Source organism: Emydura macquarii, unplaced genomic scaffold (genome assembly GCF_026122565.2).
Source record: "Emydura macquarii macquarii isolate MOO-44397 ecotype Brisbane River unplaced genomic scaffold, CSIRO-AGI_Emac_v2 contig_1390, whole genome shotgun sequence".
In the NCBI taxonomy this organism is placed as follows: domain Eukaryota; kingdom Metazoa; phylum Chordata; order Testudines; family Chelidae; genus Emydura; species Emydura macquarii.
Genome location: NW_027131527.1, coordinates 8168031 through 8194386, shown reverse-complemented (window position 1 = coordinate 8194386; position 26356 = coordinate 8168031). Strand labels below are relative to the sequence as shown.

At 39.2% G+C, this 26356-nt stretch overlaps 1 protein-coding gene and 1 long non-coding RNA gene across 3 annotated transcripts in view; one reads left to right on the top strand and one right to left on the bottom strand.

The window, feature by feature from the left end:
- Positions 1-26356, top strand: part of LOC137156033 (uncharacterized) — a 215841-nt gene that overhangs the window by 179094 nt on the left and 10391 nt on the right. For both annotated transcript variants that reach the window (XR_010920646.1, XR_010920645.1), the window contains exons 2-3: positions 13390-13533; positions 23774-23948. This is a non-coding gene — a long non-coding RNA (uncharacterized lncRNA). The remainder of the gene's footprint in view (positions 1-13389; positions 13534-23773; positions 23949-26356) is intronic.
- On the bottom strand, positions 3606-25573 carry ZNF365 (zinc finger protein 365). The gene is made up of 5 exons (XM_067552583.1): positions 25531-25573; positions 23757-24500; positions 13312-13495; positions 8602-8639; positions 3606-3958 (listed from the first exon to the last, which is right to left on the bottom strand). The coding sequence occupies exons 2-5, from the start codon at positions 24485-24487 to the stop codon at positions 3718-3720; spliced, it is 1194 nt and encodes a 397-aa protein (XP_067408684.1). The 5' UTR covers positions 24488-24500; positions 25531-25573; the 3' UTR covers positions 3606-3717.

Here is a 26356-nt window from a genome sequence, read left to right as displayed (position 1 = left end):
GCAGAATTGCAAGATATTTCCATGCAGGAGCCATTTTGGCCTACAGACTAACTAATTAATAAATATATCCTTTAGAGCAGTGGTTCTCAACCAGGGGTACACATATACCTGGGGGTACACAGGTCTTCCAGGGGGTACATCAACTCATCTAGATATTTGCCTAGTTTACCACAGGCTTCGTAAAAAGCACTAGCGAAGTCAGTAGAAACTACTATTTCATATGGGCAATGACGTGTTTATACTGTTCTATATGCTATACACCTTAATGTAATACAATATTTATATTCCAATCGATTTATTTTGTAATTGCATGGTAAAAATGAGAAAGCGAGCAATTTTTCAGTAATAGTGTGCTGTGATACTTTTGTATTTTTATGTCTGATTTTGTAAGCAAATAGTTTTTAAGGGTATGTCTATATTGACGGTGGCAAAGTCGCCACTGTTAGATCGATCTTTCTGGATCGATTGAGCAGTCAGTGTAGACCCGCTCAATCGATCAGGAAGTCGATGCTGGAAAACCACCCCCTCAAATGGCATAGCGCTGAGTTAACGGGAACACAGTTCCTGTCGGCGCAGTGCAGTGAAGATGGTGCGCAGAATGGAAGCACAGCAGTCGACAGGAGTTATTCAAGCTTGCGTAACTCCTGTTAACTGCTGCCGAATCTCCAGGTAAGTGTAGACCAGGGCTAAATGAGGTGAAACCTGGGGGTACGCAACACAAATCAGACACCTGAAAGGGATATAATAGTCTGGAAAGGTTGAGAACCACTTCTTTAGAGGATTTTCATCTCCTTTTACAATGTCTTAATACCACTTCTTACCACAGCTTTTGTTTCTACAGGAGTTTTCTTCTTCCCAAAGAACTTAATTCTTTTCAGAGAAAGGCATTTTATTTTCATGGAGTTCGGTTCAAATTCATTTGTACATCTTTTCAGGATTGGGGCCCAAGTAACATACAATTATATAAACTGCCACTTAATGTAGTGTGTTGTAGTTGTGTTGGTCCCAGGATATGAGACACACAAGGCAGGTGAGGTAGTATCTTTTATTGGACCAACTAAAGATATTATCTCACTCACCTTGTCTCACTTTATGTAACAAGCAACTAATTAATGAACAGTGCCCTCGAAGGGAAGGGATATTTTTCTTTTGTATGTGTGCACCTGTCTGCCATCATTGCGTAAAAATGCACTGTATTCTTATATAGTTCATCAACACAATAACTGAGAAATGTCTTTATAATTAGAATTTTTATATTCTAAAAATGTTTTCTGGGGGTTATAGTACATTTCAACTTCTTTGCAACTGACTAGCTTGGAACTGATTCAGCAAATAGTGTCTAATAGCTTAGGATTTAGGAAGTTAAAGAACATGCAAGTTGGGTTTTTTGTTTTTTTTTAAATAAGGTCAACTCACAGTAAAGCTCTCGAGTGATGATAGATAATAAAATAAAGCCTCTCATTCATGAAATATGAATAGTTGTGCTTAACTTTGGTGACTTATCCAAAAAAAATAGATGAGGTATTGAAAAATAAAGACTACTTTCACTTTTGACTAAATAAAGAATGGGATAATGTGTTTTACTTAAGTTTCTAAAGATCACCCTTTATTATCTTCATAAAGAGATCTGCAATTTTTTTCATTTGTCAAAGACAACTGATAATGTGGAAGTAGTAGAAAAGTTTAAATAATTTTTGGCTGCATGGATTGCAAAAGAAGGTTCTCATCAGATACTACCTGACAAAAAAACAACATGCAATACAATTAACAAATTTTTTTACCAGCACATGACATTTAACATGGAGAATGTTAAATTTAACAATGAGATATCTAAACAAATATTAAAATATCAACAATTTAAATACCTGAATTTTTCTTACACTGTGACTTTCAGTCGAAACAGTGTTGTGAAAGTTTAAACACACATGATATTTCCATATACATTATCTTAAATAAAAGTGAGAACTCAATACTTTCATTCTTCACTATGATACTTTCTGGGAATTATATACAATGACAAATGTGTGACATTTGTTGTTTCCTGCATTTTAGCATACTAGTTATCTTCTCTTTTAAATATATTGCAAATCTGGAGTTTATTGCAGCAATAGTCATGGTGATATGTTTTTTTTCTGCTTCTTCTCACTCAGTTAGCTTTACAGTCATAATTATAAAAAACAAGTAACATTTTCTGCACATCTTTACATATGTACCGTAAAAACCACCTTCCACAAAGACAATTTACATCTGTTAAGAGCATTTTCAAAGAAATTAAGCAAAGACTTGACTTGACTATTTGTTTTCTTCTTGAGAAAACAATTCTTGCCAGAAACCTCAACAGGATGCTAATATTTGTAAATTTGGCATAAGGATTGATGCTACCAAAAATATACGCAAAGAATTAATTCTGAAGACCATTGTGATCATGTAAAATCCTTTTAATTGGCACAAACCAGTGGAAGTGGAGTTTCCCAGTTAAGGTTCCAATCCTGCAACCCTTTCTAACATCCTTACTCATAAGTGTTTAATTGAAATCCATGGGAATATTAGCATATGAAAGAAGTATTCATACAGATAAAAAATTGCAGGACTCGCACCTAAATTTCATCCCAGTTAATAGAGGATCATGTAATACACTGTGCTGGTAGGTATTTGTTAATTGCCTAAAAACAAATGTTACAATGGAACATACTGGCATGTAGCATAACTTGTCTTTCCCTCTAACTGCTGATCCACAGAGGGTAAGAAACTTTCGCTGCTAGTTGGTAATCCAGTTATTCCTTTAGTGCAGCGGGTCTGTCTGCACTGTAGTTAGATACCTCTCCCGAGTCCCATGAGTTCGAGTCAGCTGACACGGGCCAGCTGAGGGTGTCAAGTTGCAGTGTAGACAGACCCACAATGGCCTGTGATAGTGGGGCAGAGCTCCCCAGTTCAGTTCCTGCTGCTCAACAATGGCAAGAGTTGTAACAGTAGTGACAGTATAAAGCATGCAGCATTTTCAAAGCAAGCACTGAAGTTAATTGAGCTGTGTCAATATACAGCAGCTGGGAGTTTGGCCCTAGGTCAAACTAATTTGCTTAGCAGCTATAGTAAAGGAGGGAAGGAGCATGAAATGAACACACAGAGCTGCACAGAGAAAATTCAGGATTGCAAATACCAATCTGCTGCTATGAACAGCTCTGAAGACAGCACTGCAGGATTACACTAAAATGCACTTCTCACAACTATGTGTGCTGGTATATGTAGTGTTTAGTCATTGCACGTGTTTCCTGGCAATCACATCAAGTAAGCACAAAGATTGAGTATCAGGGTGCCAATTAAATGGATTCTTCTGAGCTGAAGCAATGATATAGATGGAAATTAGATTAATAAACCACATGCTGCCACTAAAATCTCTAGTTATAGAACATACGGCCACAGTAGTATACAGCAAGATACTGGGATCATTTTCAATAGGCTCTAGCATTAAATAATAGAGAAATCAAATGTCAACTTAAATAAATAAATGTTACTTCACTTATAGAGCCCCAAATGGAAACTCAATTCCTAAATAATATAAATATTCTTTCATACTATATATATTTAATATTTTATGGCATGAACAAATGAATAGGAAAAAGCACAGTGTTTAGCTAATGGACATGATTCAATATCTGTATTGTTGAAGTCTAGTGCCAATAACTCCTGCGTGTTATATAATATTAACTGTTATTATAGCTATTTGCTTTTTTTACCCAGTTTGGATTTTGAATTCATCTTTCGGGCAGCACTCACTGGTTCACCCTTTTTCTGTGGCCTCCATAGTTCTCTTGAGCAGTCAACAGGTTCATGGAAGTATATAACCGGTTGGATGCTGTTCCTGTCATCCTTCGTTTTCCTCAGGAACATTCTACCTTTTTGAAGGGAATGAGGTTTTGGATCGGGAGTGTTATATGACACATGCTGACTTCCTTGGCTTCTGAAATTAAAAAAAAAAAATTCTGTCAGAATTTGTAAAGATCACAAATGGCCCCATTTTTAAAGGTGCTGAACACTGGTGGCTCCCAGGGCTATCGCGTGGTAAAAATAGCATTTTTTAGAATTACAACTGTAAATTGTTCTTTTGTGTTGGAGAGTGTTATGTAAAAGTTGAGACTAGCATGTAGTAGTTGCTCTTTATTCCAAGGAAATATAGAAATTCACATTCATTTTTTATTAGAACACTCTGTGTGCATCATCGGAATCACTTTCAGTGCATGTTTCCCCATGTTACTTGATTCATTTCCAGTGAAATTTGCCCATGTGCTGATGGCCAGCACAAGGCATACATGCCCTAATTTGAAAGCTTAAAGGGATTTAAGGGACTTTAGTGGTGTACAGGACTCATGCTGGCTCTTGGCAAAGGGTGAATTTCACCGTAATTTTTAAACAATATTATTTACATATATCACAGTGGCAGTGCAGAGAGGGGAGTGGGACTCTGGTGACTCTCGGAAGTGGGATCTCAACTGGATCTTTGGTTGCTGTAGGGCTGGCAGATCTTTCCCCCACCCGGGCAGTTGTCTGCCTTTTATTTGCAAGTCAGAGGACCCTCAGCACTGCAAATTCAAGTCTTAGGGCTCTGATTGGCTGACCAATTGAGGAAGTTTTAAATCATGCTTGTGGAATTGATTGTGAATATTTTTGGGTGTATGTGTGGAGAAATAGTAATAATAAGTAAGTGGTGTGGGGAAGAGAATAAGAATTTAAGCCTAAAAACAAACCAAAAAACCTTTGTTTGTTTGTCTCTCCTCGTTCACACCTGATCTGACTTCATTGAAGTCAATTGAATTAAATGGAGCTACTTCATATTGACACCAATGTAAGTGAGAGCAGAATCAGGTGCTCTATTCTGAAATTTTAACTTGAACCCAAAATTATAAAATAGTCAGTTTTTTAATAAAAACTTCCATTTTTACATCATGTTGAAACATTTTACAATAGACATCATATCAAAGCAGTATTACTCAATCAAAGGCACCAATGCATGTCTAGCTAAATACTACAAAGGTAGCAAAGAACGGCTGGTCTGACATATATCAATCTGTTTAAGGGTTCCCACACAGGGCTAGTATTTCCAAATCTTATTCTTTTTGGAAACCTCATAGCATATCTGTAGTATTAACTATAGAGAACTTTAAACTGTACTGCACATTTAATAGACAGATCTGTTTAGAAAAAGGTGCAACTGGTCAAATGCATGCAATTCAAACCCCATACTCTCAGAATTCCAACCTGTATTGCCAACTTAATCAGCGTTCAGTGTTGCAGGCTATATTTTTTGTTTGAACTTCAGTTTTAGAACACTAGCCACATTTTGACACTGTAGTATGGCCTAATATTTTGTTCCATGTGAGAGTTCTGTTAAATGATTCAGTAATAGCAGTAAGAGTACAGAAAACTACTGGCAAAATAAATTTGTATAAATAATCTTTCCCTCCCAATGTAGCCCAGTATGAAATCTTGTCCATAGGAACAGAAAACTGTTACGGATGTCACTGTGACTGTTGCTTTAAGGCATTGCATTCATAGAACTGTATGCTGGACTAATTAATTGGTTGAAGTTGAAAGATACGGCAATTTATATTTATCAAATATAACTGTTGTGAAGCTGAATCATTTGTTCTCAGGGCAGAAGCAGATTATAGATCTCTCCCAATATATAATTTCAGTCACTTTATTACTGTACTCAGTAATGTTATTCAAAATAAAATATATCAAGACTGAGATTTTTAAAGGGAATTAGGTGTCCAAACCTCATATAAATTGGACCAACTTTGTGTGAGTGTTACACAAATCGGACCTATGTCTCTAATTCACAGGTTATAGCAAAAGAAGGGGTTGGCATTGAGGGAAATGCCAATTTATCTCCCTGTTAGAAAGCACAACACTGAAACTCATCTGGGTTGCTATTAAGCATCATCTGTATCTTTTAATAAACCATTTAGTGGAGAAAGCAGTGAGCCAATCCCCATTGGGTGTGTAGGTAGCAGGAGAAAACTAGTTTGGAAAGTAGGGTAGTAGCCTTGGATCAAAGGTGGTGTATCTGGGATACAAACAGATCCAGATGGAGGGCTTGATTATAAGAGAGAAATCTCTGCTCACAGTAGAGAGGTAGTATCTAATCAGCACAGGAAGCTGACAGGCTGACAAAAGTAGTCAGAGGAAGGAGATCGCTTTCAGGAGATGTAAACTATTTTTTGGCTTTCTCTGTAACTATACTGAAAATGTCTCTTTAAACTAGCTAAGGGAAAGTGGGTGAGGTAATGTTATTGGACCAACTTCTGTTGAGAGAGACAAGCTTTCAAGGCACACAGAGCTCTGCTTTGGGTCCGGGTAGTCACAGCTAAATGCAAGGTGGAAGGAGTTGTTTAACATAAGTAATTATCACATATTGTAAGGGACCATGGAGGACCACAGTATGTGATAATTACTTACGCTAAAGAATCCCTTCACCTTGCATTTTGCTGTGAAGCTGGGAGCACCTCCCTCAGACCTGAAGAAAAGCTCTATGTGGATCGAAAGCTTGTCTCTGACCAACCAAAGTTGGTCAAATAAAAGATATTACCTCACCCACTTTGTCTCTCTAATATCCTGGCACTGACATGGTTACAACTACACTGTATTAGTTAGTTTAAATCATAAGAAATGCAAATTTAGATAAATTAGCAAACAGTTTTCATTTTAATTCAATTTTCTCTCCTTTAAAATAAATCTTGTTTTTGTTAAGATTATTACTGGAGGGGCAATTTCATGAAGATATTCCCAAAGAGAAAAGAACCACATAACCTCTAAGGAGAGGTGCTGAAAGGTAAAGAGTTTCTGGAATGTGTACCTCCAATCCTAATCTCAGTCATCATGGACATGAGATGTGGCTGCTCCCAACAAGTTGTGTTGCCATCAGGTTGTGTCAGGCAAACAGGGAAGAAGTTGAGGAGAAGATGAAGGACCAACCAGGAGAGCAGGGACAGATCCTGAGCTGATATAACTCAGTGTAGTTCCACTGGTGTCAATGGAGTTATGACAATGGGCATCAGCTGAGGTACTGCCTCTGGTGTTAGTGGTGGTACTAGTCAAAGGGTATTTGGGTACTTAATTCTCTTTGGCTCCTTTGAAAATTGCAGCCAAAATTTATATGACACAAATGATTTATAGTCCTCATATTATAAACTTCAGTGCATGTGGAAGGCAAACAAATTTAAAAAAACTCAATGTATTAAAAATATCTGGTTTTAATAATAAAAACTATCATAACAGTAAAAGATCACACCACCCAGTTATGAACTAGTTTATGCTGCTACATGCTGAGGTAGTACAGTTAGAGTTACTGAGTTATTACAGAAAAGATGCATTTTGATGGGCTCTCACAACTGTGCTATCCTCTATTTCACCTCTAATTATTAGTACACTCTTACACAAGGTGGTAGGACACTGATGTAAAATGTCACGAGCCCAGTGGGTCTACCACAGCTTACACAAACTGAAGATCCTCCCCCATGTGTGCTGGTGGGATTCAAATCTGGTTCTCTTGCTTGAACAACCAGCGACCCACAATATATATATTTTTTTTAAATAAATAGATTGCACGAAAATTCTCTTGTTGTTGAAGTTTTAGCAAATAGCAAACATATTTGGATTATGGAGAGTAAACTATGGAGCACAATATGTCAAATTAGCTGATGCATATAATCCTTGTTTAACTGTTTGACATTTACAAATTAAGTTAATGTGAGGGGCTCAAAAACAGCTGGCTTGATAGTTACAGGGGTCTGAAATTTAGAGACTCTGTCAGCTCAACTATAGGCCAAAATTTAGATTTTTGAAAAAGGTTGTTTTTACTAGCCTAAAACCAGTAGAGAAACATGTCATGATTCTTTTTAAAAATTTTAATGGAATCAATTGTTAAAAAACAAAAACAAAAAAATCACCAAAACTCCTTCACTATTAATTAGTCAGGGGGGGAATTATTATCAGCAAAAGTGACAATGATTCCAATAATTTTAATTGCCCAAGCTAAGAAATTCAAAAATAAACAAACAGTGAAAAGTACGTTGTTTTTTTAAATTCTGTTTTAAAAATGAAAGATGTTTTTAATTAGACTGTAGGTTAGGATATTTGTTTGTTTAGAATATGGAATTTTTAAGTTGACAGTGTCCCTTTAAAAAATCTAACATAGGAAGTGACAAATATAAATCTCCCACATATGGTACTCAAAAATGGCCATAACAGAATGTTAAAGATATTTTCATCTTTATTTACCATATATTCATTTCAGTAGATTCAACTACTAGTATATCAAACTTTGCGAAAACCTCATATAGTTAAACAGGAAGCAGTAACTTATTGGTACAAAAGGATTGTTTTTTCTTGACTAAAATGATATTTTATTTTTAACTGAGCAAAAATTTTTTTCCCTTTATTATGTGAAATATGCATATCCATCGTCAAATATAAGACCTGATCCAAAACCCATGAAAATCAGTGTAATGGACTTTTGATAGGGGTTTATACAATATATGCAGACATGCAAGCATGTTAAGTAAAAGAACTTTCAATAATAGAAAAATGAAATGACATACATACAGGCATCTGGGTTTCTTATTTGATAAGAGGTCTGTAAACTGGAAAAAAAAAAACAGAAAAATGTTCATATTATGAGCAAATATCACAGTGCTCTTCTGTCATTTAAATCATTTTATATCTATAAAAAAGAATGTGTATCTAAGGCCCTGATCCTGCAACAATCTACATGTGTTTACTTTTAGTCTGAATCAGGGGCATCCCTAGATATGCATAGGTTTCAGGACATCAATATGTTTAGGCAGTAGAACTCACTGCCTGTTCTAGGTGGTGAGGGAAAAGGAGAAAGATTAGTTGTGTCCTCCTCAAAGTTAGGAAACATAACAGGTGGAAACTTTCAGCCATTCCTGTTCCCTATGCACTAAATTCCATATATTGGTAGCATGTAACTCAGTATTTGTAGTGGAAGAAAAGAAGTAGACCCCAGGGACTTTGAAGAAGTTTGTCATAGCACAGCAACAGTTTGTGTGGAAACAAATAAAGGGATTTCTTATTAAATGCAAAGCCCATATTTTGGGTCATCTGGTCACTATGTGTACACTTCAACTAGAAGTGTAATTTACAGAGCTGAAGAAGAGCTCTGTGCAGCTCAAAAGCGTGTCTCTCTCACCAACAGAAGTTAGTCCAATAAAAAATATTGCCTCACCCACCTTGTCTCTCTAATTAAGCCACTGTCATGTTCTCATCTTGATGCCATGCAATCAAAGGTTATGAAATTACCTTCCAGCTGTATATTTTAGTTCAGTTGTTCACATTTTAAAATTCATTTAAAATTTAAAGTGAAATTTTAAATGATTGAAGTGCACTTATGGAATATTTTGAAACTATTCTACTTACCAAAACAATTCTACATATTCAGTATGCAGAATCATATTTCCATCTTTCCTTTCTTTTACTACTGGGAACACTTGAAGAAAAAATCCTTGTTTCTTAAGTTACTTTTCCTGCTAAAACTATTCCTCCAACTCAATAAATCTTAAATCTTGTATTTATGCATGAGTTATTACTTCATTTACCAGCAGATATTTACAATTTTTAATTGTAATTATAATCAAAGTAAATTACTAAAGAAGAATAGAAAGGGCTGAATGTAGGTACTTCACATGTGATTATACAGCGTAGATACAATGAGAAGTAATTATTGTGTTCAAGATAATTAATAAGCCATTGTTCCCAATTAAACTGTATTAAATAAGTTTTCCCTCACAGCCTTTAATTTTGTCAAAGTATATTTATTCTACAAGAACAACTACATCTGTTCTTCTGCATGGTACAATCATACACAGTCAGTCTGAGCTATTCTTACAGTACTTACTCAGGCAAGATTTGAAGTCCAATGAGAGTTTTGCTTGAGTAAGAACTGAATCATCAGGCCCTCTACCAACATTAGAGGAGTGACACAAGCAGTAACTCTTTTTGCCCAATGTCTTCAAGTACTCTCAGACTTCCTTTGTCCTCCCCCAATAGCCGTGCCAAAATCCCAACTTTTGCATTGCAAGACCTTTTTGTGACAAAACCACAGAGTTAAACAATAACAAAAAGATCCACAAATTCTGTGTTCCTCTCCTTTAACTTCAACCTCACCTGTAGCACAATGCTATAAGGTTTGAGCCCTGTATTGGACTAGAACCTAAAAACTGGAGGGGAAAACTCTTCTCTGCGGGGGGATGGTGTTATGCCTCTGGGTGGCATTTCACCAGCTTCCTGGATCATATTTTACCCATTTTGTAGTTCCTCAGTTCACAGGATGTCTACTGCAATCCCGCACATGTCCTTCCCATCAATGGTCTGTCCATGACTAAGTTCAAATACAAAACACTGCTACACACCCAATATCCATCAACATTGCCTGCCTGCAGCTCCCATTTAAACACTTTCCTTTCCAAATTTTAATGTGAATTTTAGTGCTTATGAAAGGTGCCAGATTGACAGCCTTGGAGATCTTTAACAATAGACAGCAATGACCGGCCATGTTTTCCCCCTACTGTCCTACCGCTGTGCTTGAATCTCATGACTAACTTAGGGCATTCCCATATCCAGGGTCATTCATTCTTTGATCTTGCTACTGAACTTGCTAATGGGAAGCCAATTAGTGCCAAAGGTCAGGGTGGTTTTTGTGTTGCTCACTAATCACTGTTGTTCATCTGTTCACTGAGAACTGGACTGAGACACCAAAATCATCATCTCCCATGGGACACTGGAAATGGCCAAAAGGTATCAGCTGGTAACAGCTTTTGAACAACACATGTTTCAAAAGGAAAATAATACTCTCAGAATCAGGAGGACAAATGACCTTGAAGGCATTTACTGTCAACACAAACTATAAACTTATACAATAAATTTTGTGTCTCCTGCACAACTGAGTATTAGCATGCTCATGATGGGTGTTCAGATTTCTAATTCTCCAATGTGCTCATGAAAAACACATGTCCGCAGCTGCAAGTTCGATCCTGAAATAAATTTGTCTCCCAAATTCAGCATTTTAAAATAATTATTGGTCCAGCAAATCCTGCCTCCACCCCTGTATTTTATTACACTTTACGGTTGGAGTTTCGGTCTGATTTCTGTGATCTTTTGAGCCTACTAGGATGCGAGTGCTGCAATCACACCATATTGGGTTTCTGTAGTACCAGTGAGCTCAGCAAGGTCAGGCTGGTCAGTGTTTGATAGTGTAGCTGATTCAATAGGCGGTGCTCTCCCCTTGTGAGACAATACTGAGACAATGACGCCGTATGTGTTACAAGGCATATTGGGAATACTTGCTTTCAGACACGATTTTAAACAGTGGTCCTTACCCATGGTCCTCTTTCAAGATCTCTCGGTACTTTTTTGCGATATCAACCTTGGTTTCCATACCAAATATCAACAGAGTTGCATTCTTTCGGTACTTACCCAAAGATCCTTCTTTTTCAAGTTAACATGATCTTTGCTTTCTACCCTTAAATTGCTGTTAAGCATGGTGTGCTGTCAAAGAGTCGTTGCTTTTTTCACCTAACATGTGGCTGCATTTCCATGATGGATGAAGTTAATTCTAGAGACAGTTTGTACTCTGTATCCATTTCAGTTTGGAAAGGTCTTTGGGATCCTTGTAGATGAAGCTTGCCACACAAATGTAAGATATTAGAGGGAAATGACTGAAGTAATAATAGCAGGGATTATTAATGAAATAAAATTATATTGGCTATTTGTCCAAAAGGCAAGACCTTTCAGCAAATGGGCAGACAGACATTTCATTATTCCTTGCTTTCTCATTCCCATCTTTGGCAACTGATGTCCTTTTCCTTTTTTCTCTAAGATTGCCACCATTTGTTGAAAAGAAAATGCTATCTGGCTGACTAGCACCAAAGGAGTGGCGTTTAGATGAACTGAGCTCCTGTGTGTGTGTGTATTGCTCCCCCATCCACATTGAAATCATGGCATTCAAATCTTTAAAAATATTAGCAAAGTTCTTAGTTCTCTGCATAAACATGTGTACAATACAGCTACAATTATGGATATCTCAGCCCAAGCCATGGGTGAGTTTTTCACTGCTAGATAAAGCTGAGTGGCTTTTTTTTTCTGCAAATAGTAAATTCACCCCAAAATGCATTTTTGGGGGCCACCAAAAGTATTTGTGTCAGATTTGGCACATAGTTTCAGCCAAAAAAATTGAAATTATTTTTTAAAAAGTCATAAAGTTTTGTTTGTACCATTTTGAAATGAAACATTTTTAAACGATGTTTTATATCAAAATTGAGCTGTATTTATTTTAAACAGAAAAGGTGAAGTGCCAAAAAACAAAAAACTGAAAAAAAAATTAGTCATGTTCAATAAGTATTTTTGATGCAAAATTATTTTGATTTATTTATTTTGTTTTTTCATTTTGGCAAGAAAAACTGGAAAAAAAACCAGTTTTGGTTTGAAATAAACTGAAACTTTTGGGGAGGGAACTGAACTGAACCAAAATATCAGTGATTAATTCAGCTCTACTGCTCGGTTAAAGCATTGTATAGCTAGGGGTTACCATCTGTTGGCTGCTCAGTAACCTATAGCAACTTCTTGGTAGTGGTTACCTATAGCAACTTCTTTGCTAATTCCCAGGGACTGAGGCCCAGATCTGAACTCCCATTGATTTCACTGTGGCCTGTACGTCCATATCACTAACGATACCTTTGTAATCAGTCTTCGGCTAGAGAGCGAGGAATGATGGACACGGAGTGTTGCCTATCCATTGCTAGTAATGTTTAGCATGATGTCTAATGCTTTTGTTTCCAGCAATAGCTATTTAGCTGTTATTTGTGGCAGTTGCAAATGTACAAATCTAAACGTACTCTCCCTTCCGCCTCTCTTAATTATCACATCTAATTAATTACTTAAGGTGTGTGTTTGTTTGTTTACCATTACAAATTAAATGGAATTTTAAAGTTTCAAATAAAATTCAGATGAGACTCAGAACTTCTCAGGTTTCTAGAACATTCAAAAGTGTTTGAAGTGCAACTATTATTAGTTACCACACAGCACAGCATGTGGACAGCTGGCTGACTACGTAGCTCAACAACTTAACAACATAAATAAAACAAAAGTTCACAGAAATACAAACATTTTACAAGTACAAATCTGACTGGATTCTAAATTATTCAGTTGTGTTGAATCAGTTCATGTTCAAATTCAGGTACTTTCCCTGGAGCAGTGAACTACAGTATAATTAATTAGATGACCGTCTTGTGTGCTTACCATGTGTTCATTGACATCATTGTAATTGCACATTATGATCTGCTGATTTTGATAATATTCTAATTGTCTTTCTGCCAGATCAACGCGCTGCAGAAGATTCTCAATGAAGTGTTGGAGCTTGGCTTTCCCACGGACCTCTTTCTCAGCAGCCTCTTCCAGGAAGTGGTTAAAAGTAACAACCTCTCTGCAAGACAAAAGTGTTTGAAATACAGCAGCATTCAGGTATTGGAAAGTGTCCCGGCTATTTGGTTGTAATAACTGTTGCTAAGAAACAGCAGTGGAAAGGGATTCTCATCTGTATTGTAGAAATCTCCTACCAATGCCTTAGTGTTTGCTGCCATACTTTTATTTTTTTCTGGTTATGTAAACAATTGAAAATAAGGAAAATAGACAAAGACTTGGCAAATCTCTAGGATTAGGAAAGACTCTCCAAGAAATTCCTTGTGTCTTCCTGCTAGCAGTCCTGGAGGTGCATGCCACCCCACGAAGGATAGGAAGGTTGCCCTGCCATGCCACATACCCCTGTGCACTCCTTAAGAAGTGGCACAGCTGCTGGGGGCTTTACCGGGATTTAGTAAAGCACAGTGGCCTCCTGGAGCTGCTTCTGGGCCAGGAGGGTGCATAGAATGTCCTCTGCATAGAGCTGCGCCTTGACATAAAAATGTGTAAATATGGAAGAGATTTAGCAAAATGTGATTCAAGCAACTACCTCCCCTAAATGGAAATTCCACCTCATAAGCTCTTGACAAATGTTATCTCGTACGCTCCTTACCAACAGCACTGAAATCACTCAGATGTTTATAGCATCAAGAGAAGACACTTGCTCTCATAATGAGCAATAGGAAATAAACCCAAAGGCTAACAAATGGTAGATGAGGATCTTCCATATAATCTCAGAAATAACCTTCATCACCGTGAAGGCTGGAGATATTTTGTAAAAGCAACATTTAGTACATTCCAAAACTGACACTTCCTTAATGTTTAATTGCAAAAGTGGTGCCTTTTTTCCTGTTTACATATACACCAGTTGGACACTTAACCCTGAAATGTGAATAGAAATAAAAAAACCCTACAATTTGTCACCCTATCCCATTCATTAAATTAAACAAATCAATGTTATGATTCCCAAATAGCTTTATTTTAAAACATAAGCCCATCACTATTCAACATAGCCACTGTTGGTAGGCCCATTAAATTGCATTTTGGCCTTGATCCTTGGAAAGGGCACAGTAGGGAGAAAAAGACTTGTGTTCCAGACAAAGTGCGAGCAAGGCCCACTAAGGTAGCCCTAGGCATACTGTTCTACACTGTCATGGTAAGGAATGGGGTGGGGGCAAGGTGAAGAGGGAGCGTGTTTTAGGAAATGGGGATTTAAGTACAATTCTGAGTATGTAGGATTTGCCCCTAACCATGAGTATTTGCCCCTAACCTAGATAAACTGAGGTTACTGGTGTGCAAATACAGCCATGCTTTACTTCACTCAAAACACAGAATATGGAAGAGGGGGAAATCAGTGCTTGGCAAATAAAAAGGACAAAACTGGTCAGGGAAAAATGTAGTCTGAGACAAGAGCACTATAAACAGTGGCAAAAAGAAAGATATTATAGTGCTGATGACCTTCTAAAGCTCTGTTTATTCTGAGCACTCAGAAATTTCTCTCCATATTTCATCAAAGGGTATCTAAAAACGTGTTTGAATTCCACAGAGTTGTAGATAATAGCTCTCTCGCAGATTTTCTGCCCAGCAAACCATGAATTGAATCTCTCTTGTGAAAAGTTTCAGGCACAAGCAAACGACTATGGAATCTTTACATGCAGCATTTGATTTACCTCTGCTATAAACAATACCAGAATGCATCAAAAGGCTCTCTAAAGGAGCAGGAGTGGAAGTGGAAGGTGTTCTAGGAACGGTTATTTAAAGGCACACACAAATGTTTTGTCTTTGATCCCAGCTCCTCTTAGGATATTTACTTACACATAGCCCAGATTTTACTAGTGAGAAGCAAGAATGAGATAATGGGAACTTTATTTTTTAAGCTGTCTATTGGATAATTCCAGCTTTGTGGCTTTGTATGGTTTCTGCCACTATCAGCTTGCTCCAGAGTAACATGATGAGATTTTCTATAAATAGATAAAAGGCACAGAACTGTGTTTAGGATAATGCTAAGTAAAACTAAAACCAAGATGAATTTTATTATTTGATTCTCCTCTTACTTGCATCATTGTAACTCGTTTGAGTTCCATGAAGTTACTCTGGATTTATACTGGTGTGAGAGCAAATGGAGGCCCTTGGAATCTTACACTTACCTGGATAGCAAACCAAAACTCCCTTTATGTGTCAGACAGAGGACATTTTTTACTTTGTTTAAAAAAAAAGACTCTGTCTTACAGTGTTACATAAATGATTTGGAAAAAGGGGTAAACAATGAAGTGGCAAAATTTGCAGATGATACAAAACTACTCAAGATAGTTATGTCCAAAGCAGACTGTGAAGAGTTACAAAGGGATCTCACAAAACTGAGGACTGGGAAACAAAATGACAGATGAAATTCAATGTTGATAAATGAAAATTAATGCACATTGGAAAATATAATACCAACTAGAGATATAAAATGATGGGGTCTAAATTAGCTGTTACCTCTCAAGAAAGAGATCTTGGGATCATTGTGGATAGTTCTCTGAAAACCATCTACTCCAGTGGTTCCCAACCTGTGGCCCAGGGACCAAAAGTGGCCCGCATGGGCTTTCAAAGTGGCCTGCAGCTCCCCTCCTGCTGGCTGTAGAAGGGAGCCACTGCCTAAGGACTCAGGCAGAGCTCGTTTCCGCAGGGCTAAAAGACCGGTGCAGGCTCCTTGCTGTAGCCAAGGGGATGGAAGATCAGTGTTCCACCCCCTCTTGGTGTAGCAGGGAGCACAATGAAGCGCTCTGCCTGGGTCTCTAGGTGCTGCTGAAGCCAGAGGGAAGGGAGCACTAATCTTCCATCCCCCTGGTGGCAGAAGGGAGCCACTGGCTAGGGACCCAAGTGGAGCGCACAGGGCTACAGGATGCGTGTGGTTTCCCTGCTGTAGCAAAGGAGATGAGAAATAAGCGAGGAGGCAGCTTCCTCACTGAACTCCTGTCTGGCTGCAGTGGGGGGGGGCCCTGCTGGTGGAGATGGTGGCCCTTCAGGGTTGTAAAAATGATATCTGTGGCCCTCAAGCCAAAAAGGTTGGGAACCACTGATCTACTCAATGTGCAGCGGCAGTCAAAAAAACTAACGGAACGTTGGGAGTTATTAGGAAAGGGAAAGATGATAAGATAGAAAATATCATATTGCCGCTTTATAAATCCGTGGTAATCCCACATCTTGAATATTGCATGCAGATCTGGTCGCCCCATCTCAAAAAAGATATATTGAAATTGGAAGAGTTATGGAAAAGGGCAACAAAAATTATTAGGAGTACGGAAAAGCTTCCATATAAGGAGAGATTAATAAGATGGGGACTTTTCATCTTGGAAAAGAGACAACTAAGGGGGGATATGATAGAGGTCTATAAAATCATGGCTGGTGTGGAAAAAGTAAATAAGAAAGTGTTATTTAGTGCTTCTCATAAAAACTAGGAAGTCACCAAATGAAATTAATAGGCAGCAAGTTTAAAACAAAGAAAAGGAAGTATTTCTTCACACAACACACAGTCAATCTGTGGAATTATTTGCCAGAGGATGTTGTGAAGGCCAGGACTATAACAGGGTTCAAAAAAGAACTAGATAAGTTCATGGAGGATAGGTCCATCAATGGTTATTAGCCAGGATGGGCAGGGATCCAAAACCATGTTCCTAAGTTTCCCTAGCCTCTGTTTGCCTGAAGCTGGGAATGGGCGACAGGGGATGATGGATCACTTCATGAACCTGTTCTGTTAATTCCCTCTGAAGCACCTGGCATTGGCCACTGTTTGAAAACAGGATTCTGGGCTAGATGGACCATTGGCCTGACCCCGTATGGCTGTTCTTATGTTCTCCTCAAAGAAATGATCTAACGAATATGCCTACCCACATGTTATTGCTTATACTGTGTCATGTAATGTTTTGCAACAAACTTTAAGAAAAATAATAATTAACAAACTAAGTACTTTGTCATTTGCTACATGTCCTAGTTTTTGTAGGGGACAGGAAACTCAAAGAGATGGAAACTTGCAGTTTGTTATAAATTACTCTGGGTGGAGGGCAGATAGTCAGTTTCCCCTTTCCCAGAAGTAGCAGGAGGGTCGGCCACTTAAGAACAATGAGAAGCTACTACTTTCTGAAGCGTATAGTCATCCTGGTGGAATTCAATGCGACATAATGAGGTAATTAAAAGGAGACATACATTCACAGCCTAGAGAAGGAGATTATCACCTGCAGAGAGCAGGAAAGACTTTCTCCTTCCTCCGCATGTGTAGTTGGCTATATATATTATGTACGGAATAGATTTTCTTTGGAAGATTGAGATCACTGTCAAAGGCAGGATACCAAGTTAGATGGGCAAATGGTCTGCTTGAGGATGGTAAATCCTATGCTATTTTTCTTGTTTTCTAGATAATTCAATGTGCTTTTTAGTGTAGACTCATCCAGACAGTTTGTTAATGTGCCTTTAATGATTGTACTATCAACTAATTTGCTCCATATAGAGGTGAGCCCTCCCCACTTCATAACTTCAGGGTGGCTTTTATTCTGTTTACCTCTATAGTACCAAAGTAGCAACCTCTGACCCACAAGCACAGCTCCTGTTCTGTAAAGGTGTGTTACATATTTTTAGTAGCTCTGCTCCCTTATAATAATAATTTTTTTACTTACTTTAAATCTCTGAGAACAACATGAAGCCCTGAGGATTTGCTGCTATTAAGTTTCTTTAGTTGTTCCATCCCTCTTCCTTAGAGACTTCTTTCTCTCTGCCATTGCTAAGTCTTGATTACCTACAAGTTGTTCACTGGGGAATTTTTCCCCTCATCATCCACACTAGAGAAGACTGATTCAACAAATGCATTTAACGTCATCATAGCCACTTTGTCTTTTTAATTGCCTCCTTTGCTCCTTGCAGTTTGCATGAACTTACTCACAGGCTTACATATGACCTTCATGCTTCAGACCTATTTTTAATATATATTACTAATAGCCTTAGCTATGTGCTCTTTATTTTTGCTCTCTTTATTTCCCTTTTACACCTTGCCTATGCTAGCTAATTTGGATTCTGTTAATGTTACCGACATTGGATTTCCACGTTTTGCTATTTTTCACTCCTTTGTTTCATAGAAAAACTAACACTCACTAGGATGGTCCTGTGCTGCTTCTAATGAAGTCAGTGGCAACCTCCCCATTTTGGGGCCCTGCGTTTAGAGGGACAGAATGGAGAATTCACACAATGTGCAAAGGCAAAGCAGTAGGGATCAACGACCTCACAAAATATCCTCTTCAGCAGAGTCAAGGTGAAGTGGAAAACATTTGTAAAGGGCTGCCTCAAAACTGGGGTACTGTATCTTCAAAAGAGAACTATTTTAGGTCACGCTAGCTATATTACACCCTGTGTGCTCCTAATATTTCTAAACAGGCTCTGTAGGGTTATTAAATGCTCCTGAACCCCTCCATTTTCAACCTTATCTCCTTCTTCACCACCCCCAAATGTAATCTGTTGGCTGTCCTTTCCCTAGTCATTCAGCCTGAGGATTCCTTCCCTTTGTTCTTCAAAAAGTCCTCATTTATCTCCTATCATTACTTAAAATAATGCGTTAAAATATGGTACCATAAGATCCGGAGCCTTGCTTTACTCAGTGCAGCTCAGAATCTCTGTGGACTTATTCACAGAGGCTGGTCCCTTCAAGCCAGCATGAAGCCTGGTAAGCAAGGAGTCTCAAAACATAGATGGGAATAGGTAAGATTCACTCTTCTGATTTTGTTTAGCCTCTGGATTTCATGCTGGTCCTGCAAGATCATTTGAACCAACACTCTGATTTCTTGTTTCCTTTAGTGCTTTTGGTGTTAGGATTGGGGACATTGTAGATACCTTGAGTATCTAAATTATTTTCATTTTATAAGTAATGATATGCTTCTGTAGAGATATAACTCTAAGGGTGAAGATATTTCTCATTACTTAAAAACTATCCACAGGAAGAGATAATACATTCAGTCAGCCATCTGGATTGAATCTTCCAACAGATACACAATGTTCTCAGAATTATTTATGGTCAATTGCAACAGCATCTTTTCCTCCTGCAAATTTTTTAAATGGTGAAAAATACTAAGATAGTCACTAATATTTGGGGTCAAAACCCTACATCGCTCAAATAATTATACCTTTGAACAATGTTGTCCAAAAAACACAACAAATCCTCAAGTTGCTTTATCTTAAGACATGGAATGTTAATAATTTATAAAGCAGCAAGCTTTTTTTTTTTTAGTTTTTTAAAGTGTACCATACCACATCCTCAGTTGGTAACGTACCACATAAATATTCAGGTCTGGTTAGCAATTAAGATTGCTGTCTTGATGGTGTTTCATCAGCACAGTAAGTATTATTACCTTTAGGCTGCTTGTTACTACTAATTATTGTACTTACAGGCAATGCAAAGACTGCCTTGTTTTCATTTTTGTCTTAGCTGAAAATAATCAGAAGCACATTCCACTATGTACTTTAACAAAGCATGAGTTGCATTGGTCTCTAAGAGCCAGACTGTGAACTTCTTACTCCTATTGATGAGTAGTTATTTGCATGAGTAGTTCCATTGACTCACCAATGTGAGTCGGGTGGGTCTCAATTTGGCCCTAAACTGTGTCACCTACTCACAGAAAAACTCTTCTGTGACCCTAAATGTACACCGATGATAAGCATTAACTAACTAAGAGGGAGGTTTTCAAAGGTACCAAGGAAAGGTAGGCACCCAACTCCCACTGACTTTCATTTGGGTGCCTAGCTCCCCTTTGTGCCTTTGAAGGTCTCCTCCTAAAGCTGAAAATTCTGAATATTTTTCTGCAGTGTCACAGAAATTATTATTGTCACTTCATGCAACTTTTTGCCGCTCAATTTCAAGTTTCTGTGAAATTTGACATAAATGGATTGGGTTGAAGACATCCAGTATTCTGAAACTTTCTGTGCTTGATGTGAGCGGATGTGGCCAGGGCTTTGCTCCTTTTCATTCCCCTTTGGGCATACCAAAGGTGCACAGAAGGAATGGGATATGTGACCACAACTGTGTCAGTTTGCTACTTAGGAGCACAAGAGAAAGGCTCTGTGAACTGCTGTGGAAAAGCAAGTTACAATCTGACCAAAGGCCTAGTCTTCATGGGGAAGTTGACTTAGCATAGCTATTGTGGAATAAGCTGTTCCACAATAGCTCCCTATGTGGACACTCTGTTCCAGAATGAAAGTGACTTTTATTCCAGAATAATTACCCCACTTTGGGCTTGTTCACACTTACCCGGAAATTCGGCAGCAGTCGACGGGAGTTATGCAAACTACGCAGAGTAGTTTGCATAACTGACGTTGACTGCTCAGCTTCCCTTCTGCACGCTGTTCATATTGCGCTGAGTGCTTAGCGCTACGCTAGTTGAGGGGGTGGACTTATTCACTCGACTCCCTCATCGATTGAGCGGGTCTCACTGACCGCTCAATTGATCATGAAAGAGCGATCTGGCGGTGGTGAATTTGCCACCGTCAGTGTAAACATAGCCTTTGAGAGTAAGAAACTAACAATATGGATGGTGGGTGATGGAGGGAGGCCAATGGAAGTTTAGACTAAGTACTGAAAGTTTGGCCGTTAATAAGTGTCCTTATGGTTTATATAATGTTCTCTGGCTTTAGTATAAGAGCAAGACCAAATAGAAGACAAAACAAAAAGAAATTGCCAGTAGAAATTCCAGATTTTGGATTAAAATCAGCAATGGTTTTTTTTGTAAAGGGAGAATTCCTGCTGATTACTTATTGTCCTTAGTTATAACAATGATCAAGGCAGAGAAAACTACTTAGGTCCAGTTCCGTAATCTTTTAAATGCTTCTCACAGACTAAAATGTAGGGACAGACAAATATCCCCTGGCCTTACATGCTTACCCTGTTTAGTTTTATTAAAATCAAACACCTTTTGCTTGATTTTTCACCATACCAATAAATCCCCTTATTTTCCAGAAACAAGCCTCTACGTGCCCTCTTGAACTCATAATTGCTCTTAGCTTCAGTGATCTAATTGGTAGCTTAAAGTGTATTCCCTTTGTGCAGGTTTCTGTGGTATTCTTAAAATTACGGTATTCACTCTGACTCTCGCTCTCCTTCATCAAACATTGAGCATTTCCTTTCTGGCCACATTTTCTAATTTAACTCTGAAATTTGCTTAGTGGCTCCATTCACTGCTTAATCCCACAGCCTTTACTCATTTGAGTAGTCTCAGTCACGGGTCAGACTGAGTTCGCTCAGTGACCTCATTATCTTTAGTACACTAGATACAGACACCAGAGTATTACATTTTCTTTTGCAAAATAGAAAAAGAAAGCCCTGACCTTTTTTGGCTCTCCAAATGTGAACAGTGTAACGGATGCAGTGACGGCTGCCTTTGGGCTCATATGCCCCCACAAGTTGTACCACTTTAACTATATCAAGTATAATTAAAGCAGTACAGCCCCCTTAGTCTAGACACAGTTATAGCAGTACAAGGATGCTTTATGCTGGTATGGCTATTCCAATAAGGCAGTGGAGCCAATTCAGATATTTTGGGCGAGGGGGCTTAGCAAATTCCTGTCCATGCCCCTCCCCAGCAAGGACCATGGCACTCACTGACATTTGTCTGGGTCAAATTTCAATGGCACAGTTGGAGTGATACTCTGGACTTCTCCGGCAGCAGCCGCTACTGAGTTAGAACAGGGCCACTGCTAAGAAGTGGTCAAGCCATGGCTCCTGCCTTGGCTCTGTGGCTATGGAACTTTGAGTAAGTGCAAAACCTTGCAAGGGGGGGGGGGGGATTAACTATTAAACCTCTCACCTAAATAGTTATACCAGCCCAACATCTACGTCTAGACCAGGCCTGAGTCTTCCAACAGCCTAAAAGAATATATCTGAGAGGTGTAAACTGCTCTCATTGAGCACATTGGGATGTTAACGCTGAAGCTTAACCATGTTGTATTTAAAGTATCACTTGCACAAAAAGGAAAAGTGTGATCTTATTACAAAGGTTTGCACAATCTATTTAATGCATCTTACTTTGCCCTCATACCTGGACATAGCTTTGGAGAGTACCGCCACTTATTTTTTTCCTATCTGACCACTGCTCCGATTGAAGTTAGTGAGATTACTTGCGTAACTGAAAGAATGCCAAATGCTGGCCCCCCTGAAGTCAGTGGGAACTGGATCCAGTCCACATGAATAAGAGCTGCAGGATTGAATCCATTATTTTAGATATCTGTATATCTGTTTAAAATCACTCTCATATCTTCTAGTGCTCCTCATAGTTCTTTTTGTTAACTAATACCAGTTTAGGAGCATCACATTTTAAAGAACATGCATTTTCCAAAAATAAATTGTTATTGCTAACTGTCTGAAGGGATTTCAGAGAACGTTAAATAAGTAGTTCATACATAAATAATGTAACAAACATTACTACATTTTTAATGGGAACATATTTTTAGATGGACGAGGCTTGCCAAAATGAGTCCGGAATCTTCTGGCTCCAGTGATACACAAATTTCTGTTTTTATAGATCTACTTCCCCCCCCAACTTCCTTTCCAGGTTTTTCTAGAAACAGACTTGCAACCCTGCCTTGCTGCTCCATAGAGGAGAAGAAACTCCTTTTACCGCTTTCTCATGCTGCACCCACACAACATAGAGCAAGGTTTGGCCCTCTGTTAGAGCCAGATCGTGATACCCTTACGTTGAGAGTACTTTCCTCCACAAGTAGCACCAGTGACTTTGATAGGACTGCTCAGAATAACGTACTGTTCATTATGATAAGGGCTCTGCAACCTGGTCCTTATTAAACCTCACATTTAAAAATTATATGCAGCGTACGTCAATTAGTTTATTAAGTCAAAGTTTAGTGTCAGTGATACCTGTGTCACTCCACTGAAGTCAATGGAATTACACTGGCGGAACAGATGATAAAATTTGGTGGAGTGCTGCCTAAGCTGGTATTGAACTGTGTAGGGTGACATAGGGGTTCTTGTGACAGAGAGGCACTGCTTTCAAATATGAAACCCATGGTAAGATTTTGGTGGTGACTGCACATTATCTTATAATAGATAATACCAGTGCCGTGTGGGAGTTACCACTCTGGAAACAAAATATAGAAGCAAAAGAACACCAGACATGGCACCTATATGCCTTCATGTTCAGTTAGCAATAGTACCCATGATATTTCTTCATCCATATATATAAATACACTGTAACATTGCACATGTTCTCCAAGCAGATGCAAAGCCATCAACACTGTGTTTCTATTGCCCTTCCACTTACTCTTCTTTCCTGTGAAGTTCTTCCTCAGACTCTGTAAGACGTTGCTTCAGCATAGCAATCATCTCAACTGCAACATCCACCTGTCTGTTCAAGGCCCTCTCTCGCCTCTGAACTTCCTGTTTCTTCTGAGACAGCTGCACAAAAGCCGCCCGGACTTCCAACAGCTCAGCAGTCTTTTGGGCCAGCTCTTTGGTAAGCTTGTCAATTCTCTTCTCTATTGTTTTATCTACAGCTTCTACCATCCTATTAAACTTTTCTCGTACGTGTGCCTCAAAAGAGGCTTTGGAGTCCGTTGTTGGAATCCCAGGTCTAGAAATCCGCTCATCTGTGGAGTCTGCTGACATGTAATTTGCCACAGAAGAGACAGGCCTTTCAGCTTCCACCTCAAGTGATTTTCTGTTCTTTGAGTTCTCATGTGATGTGTCACAAAAATGTATATAGGATAGTTTTTGTTTTATGGCATTGCTGGTGTGCCCCAGTCTTCCTTGAGTCATGGTCTCTGAGGAAGAGAGCAGGTCTGCATCTTTGAGGGAAGAAAATAGGTTGCATTTTGTCAGAAGACTCCTTTCTTCATAGCTATGATTATACTCCAGATGTGCCCTCAGAGAAGAAAGGCTTCTGAATCTAGTGTGGTCACCACATCGTGGGCAACGAAATGGCATGCAGATACTGATGTTTTCAAATGACTCCTGCCAAGGGTGTCTGCTTTCTTCAAAAGTGTTCTCTTGCATTACTCTCTGAATCCTGGAAGGAAAGAAAAAACCAACTCATTTTCAGAGTTGTGCAAAAAGTTGCTCTTATTGCATATTGAGGAAAGCAGTGCATATTTTGCTAATACAAACCAAGTACTCAGAACAGACTTTCAGACTTATTTTCAAACCAGTTCCTAGGAAAAGCAAGCACAGCCATCTCATCCGAATGGCAGGACACCAGAAGCAGAATAAAGTCAACAAATTAATTTGTAACTTTTTTTAGCTATCACAAGGCCCTCGTTAGGCATGCTGAAACATCATGATATAGCCATTTGTATGAGGTTAGTCTATAGTGTAGCATACTTAGAAACTAAATAGCTTATTATGCTTTTTCAAATGTTCATTATTATTCCTGTTACTGACAGATCAAGGCCAATAACAAGATTTTTACATTAGTTATGTTGAGTAGTAAGCAACAAGATCTGATAACTGTTTTGACCAATGTGACAAATCTAAAAGTGTACCTGTATGTACGTGCATATAGGTGTGCATGCAGATAGGTAGAAGGACCGGTGGTGACCTGCCGCCAGCAGATGGGGACCAATGGGGCTTATACACAGAAAAGCTGAAGGGGGGAGGCAGAGGGATGCAAGATGAGGACTTCAAGCAGAAGGGGAGCAAGGAGAGGCTACTTACGTGCAGAGGAGTGCAAAGGAGGGGGGCTGTGCAGTGTGGATGCGGAGGGCGCAAAGATGTTTAAGGTACAGTGGATTAAATGAGACAAGGTCACTATTTCGGCATGGACTGGGGAAGGCTCGGCAGAGCCCCAGCCTCTCTGACTGCTTGTGTGCGTGGGTGTTAGGAGACCCATCTCCTCCTGTGTGCACCGTGCCTGATGATGCTTCCCTGGATTCCCTCGACCCACTTTTTGGAGGGCTCCGAGCTCAGTCCAGTTCCCTCATTCACACCCCTAAACTCCATTCCTCCCTGCACTGGCAAACACATGCACTGACTGCAGCAAGCCCATCTTCGCTCCCCCCCGCCTCCAGGCTCTCCTCTGCGGTGCAGAGAGCAGCACTTACCTGACTTGTTGCTGTTGCTGCTGCTGGTGGTGCTGAAGCTGCGGGGGAAAGCCGTTTTCAGCAGAGCCGTAAATCACGCTGAGCCCAGCACAGTCACACTTCTTCACACCCCCTCCTCTCATTCATTCACACCGACACAGTGAGCTGAGCAGCGAGCCGGGCGGAGCAGCTAGAGGAAGGAAGGGGCTGGGCTAAGGCCGAGACAGCTGAGTCAGGCTAGCAGAGCACAAAGCAAAATCCACTTCAGGCCAGTGTAGAAGGAGCAGAAAACCAGGCTGCATTAATGGAACTGGAAACGGAGAAGATGAAGGATGGAGAGCAAGAGAAAGCAGCCTGGAAAATCTGTACGTGTCATCTTATCATTTAGTGGAGAAGCAAAGAAATGCAAACCAGACAACCTATTTAATGACACGTAATGATAGGGAGGAGGGAACTAAGCATTTGGCATGACAAGAAAGGTGCTGAGCCATTAGGACATATTGGGTAAAATCCTGGCCCCGCTGAAGTCGGTGGGATGTTTGCCATTGTGCACAGATCTGTCAGTTGTTGACATGAGGACTGTACGGCAGCGTAAGCTGATGTAAGTGTAGCAGGCTTTACAAGTTTGTTTTCTGAATTATATTAAGGGTATGTCTGCATGACAAGTGCTACAGCACCGCTGCAGTAAGGGTAATGTAGCCACTTGCTCCAGTGACAGAAGGGGTTTTTCTATCGCTGTAGTAAATCCACCTCCTCAAGGGGCAGTAGCTAGCTTGATGGAAGAATTCTTCCACTGACCTTGCTGCGTCTACAGTGGGGGTTAGGTTGCTCTGACTTACATTGTAGA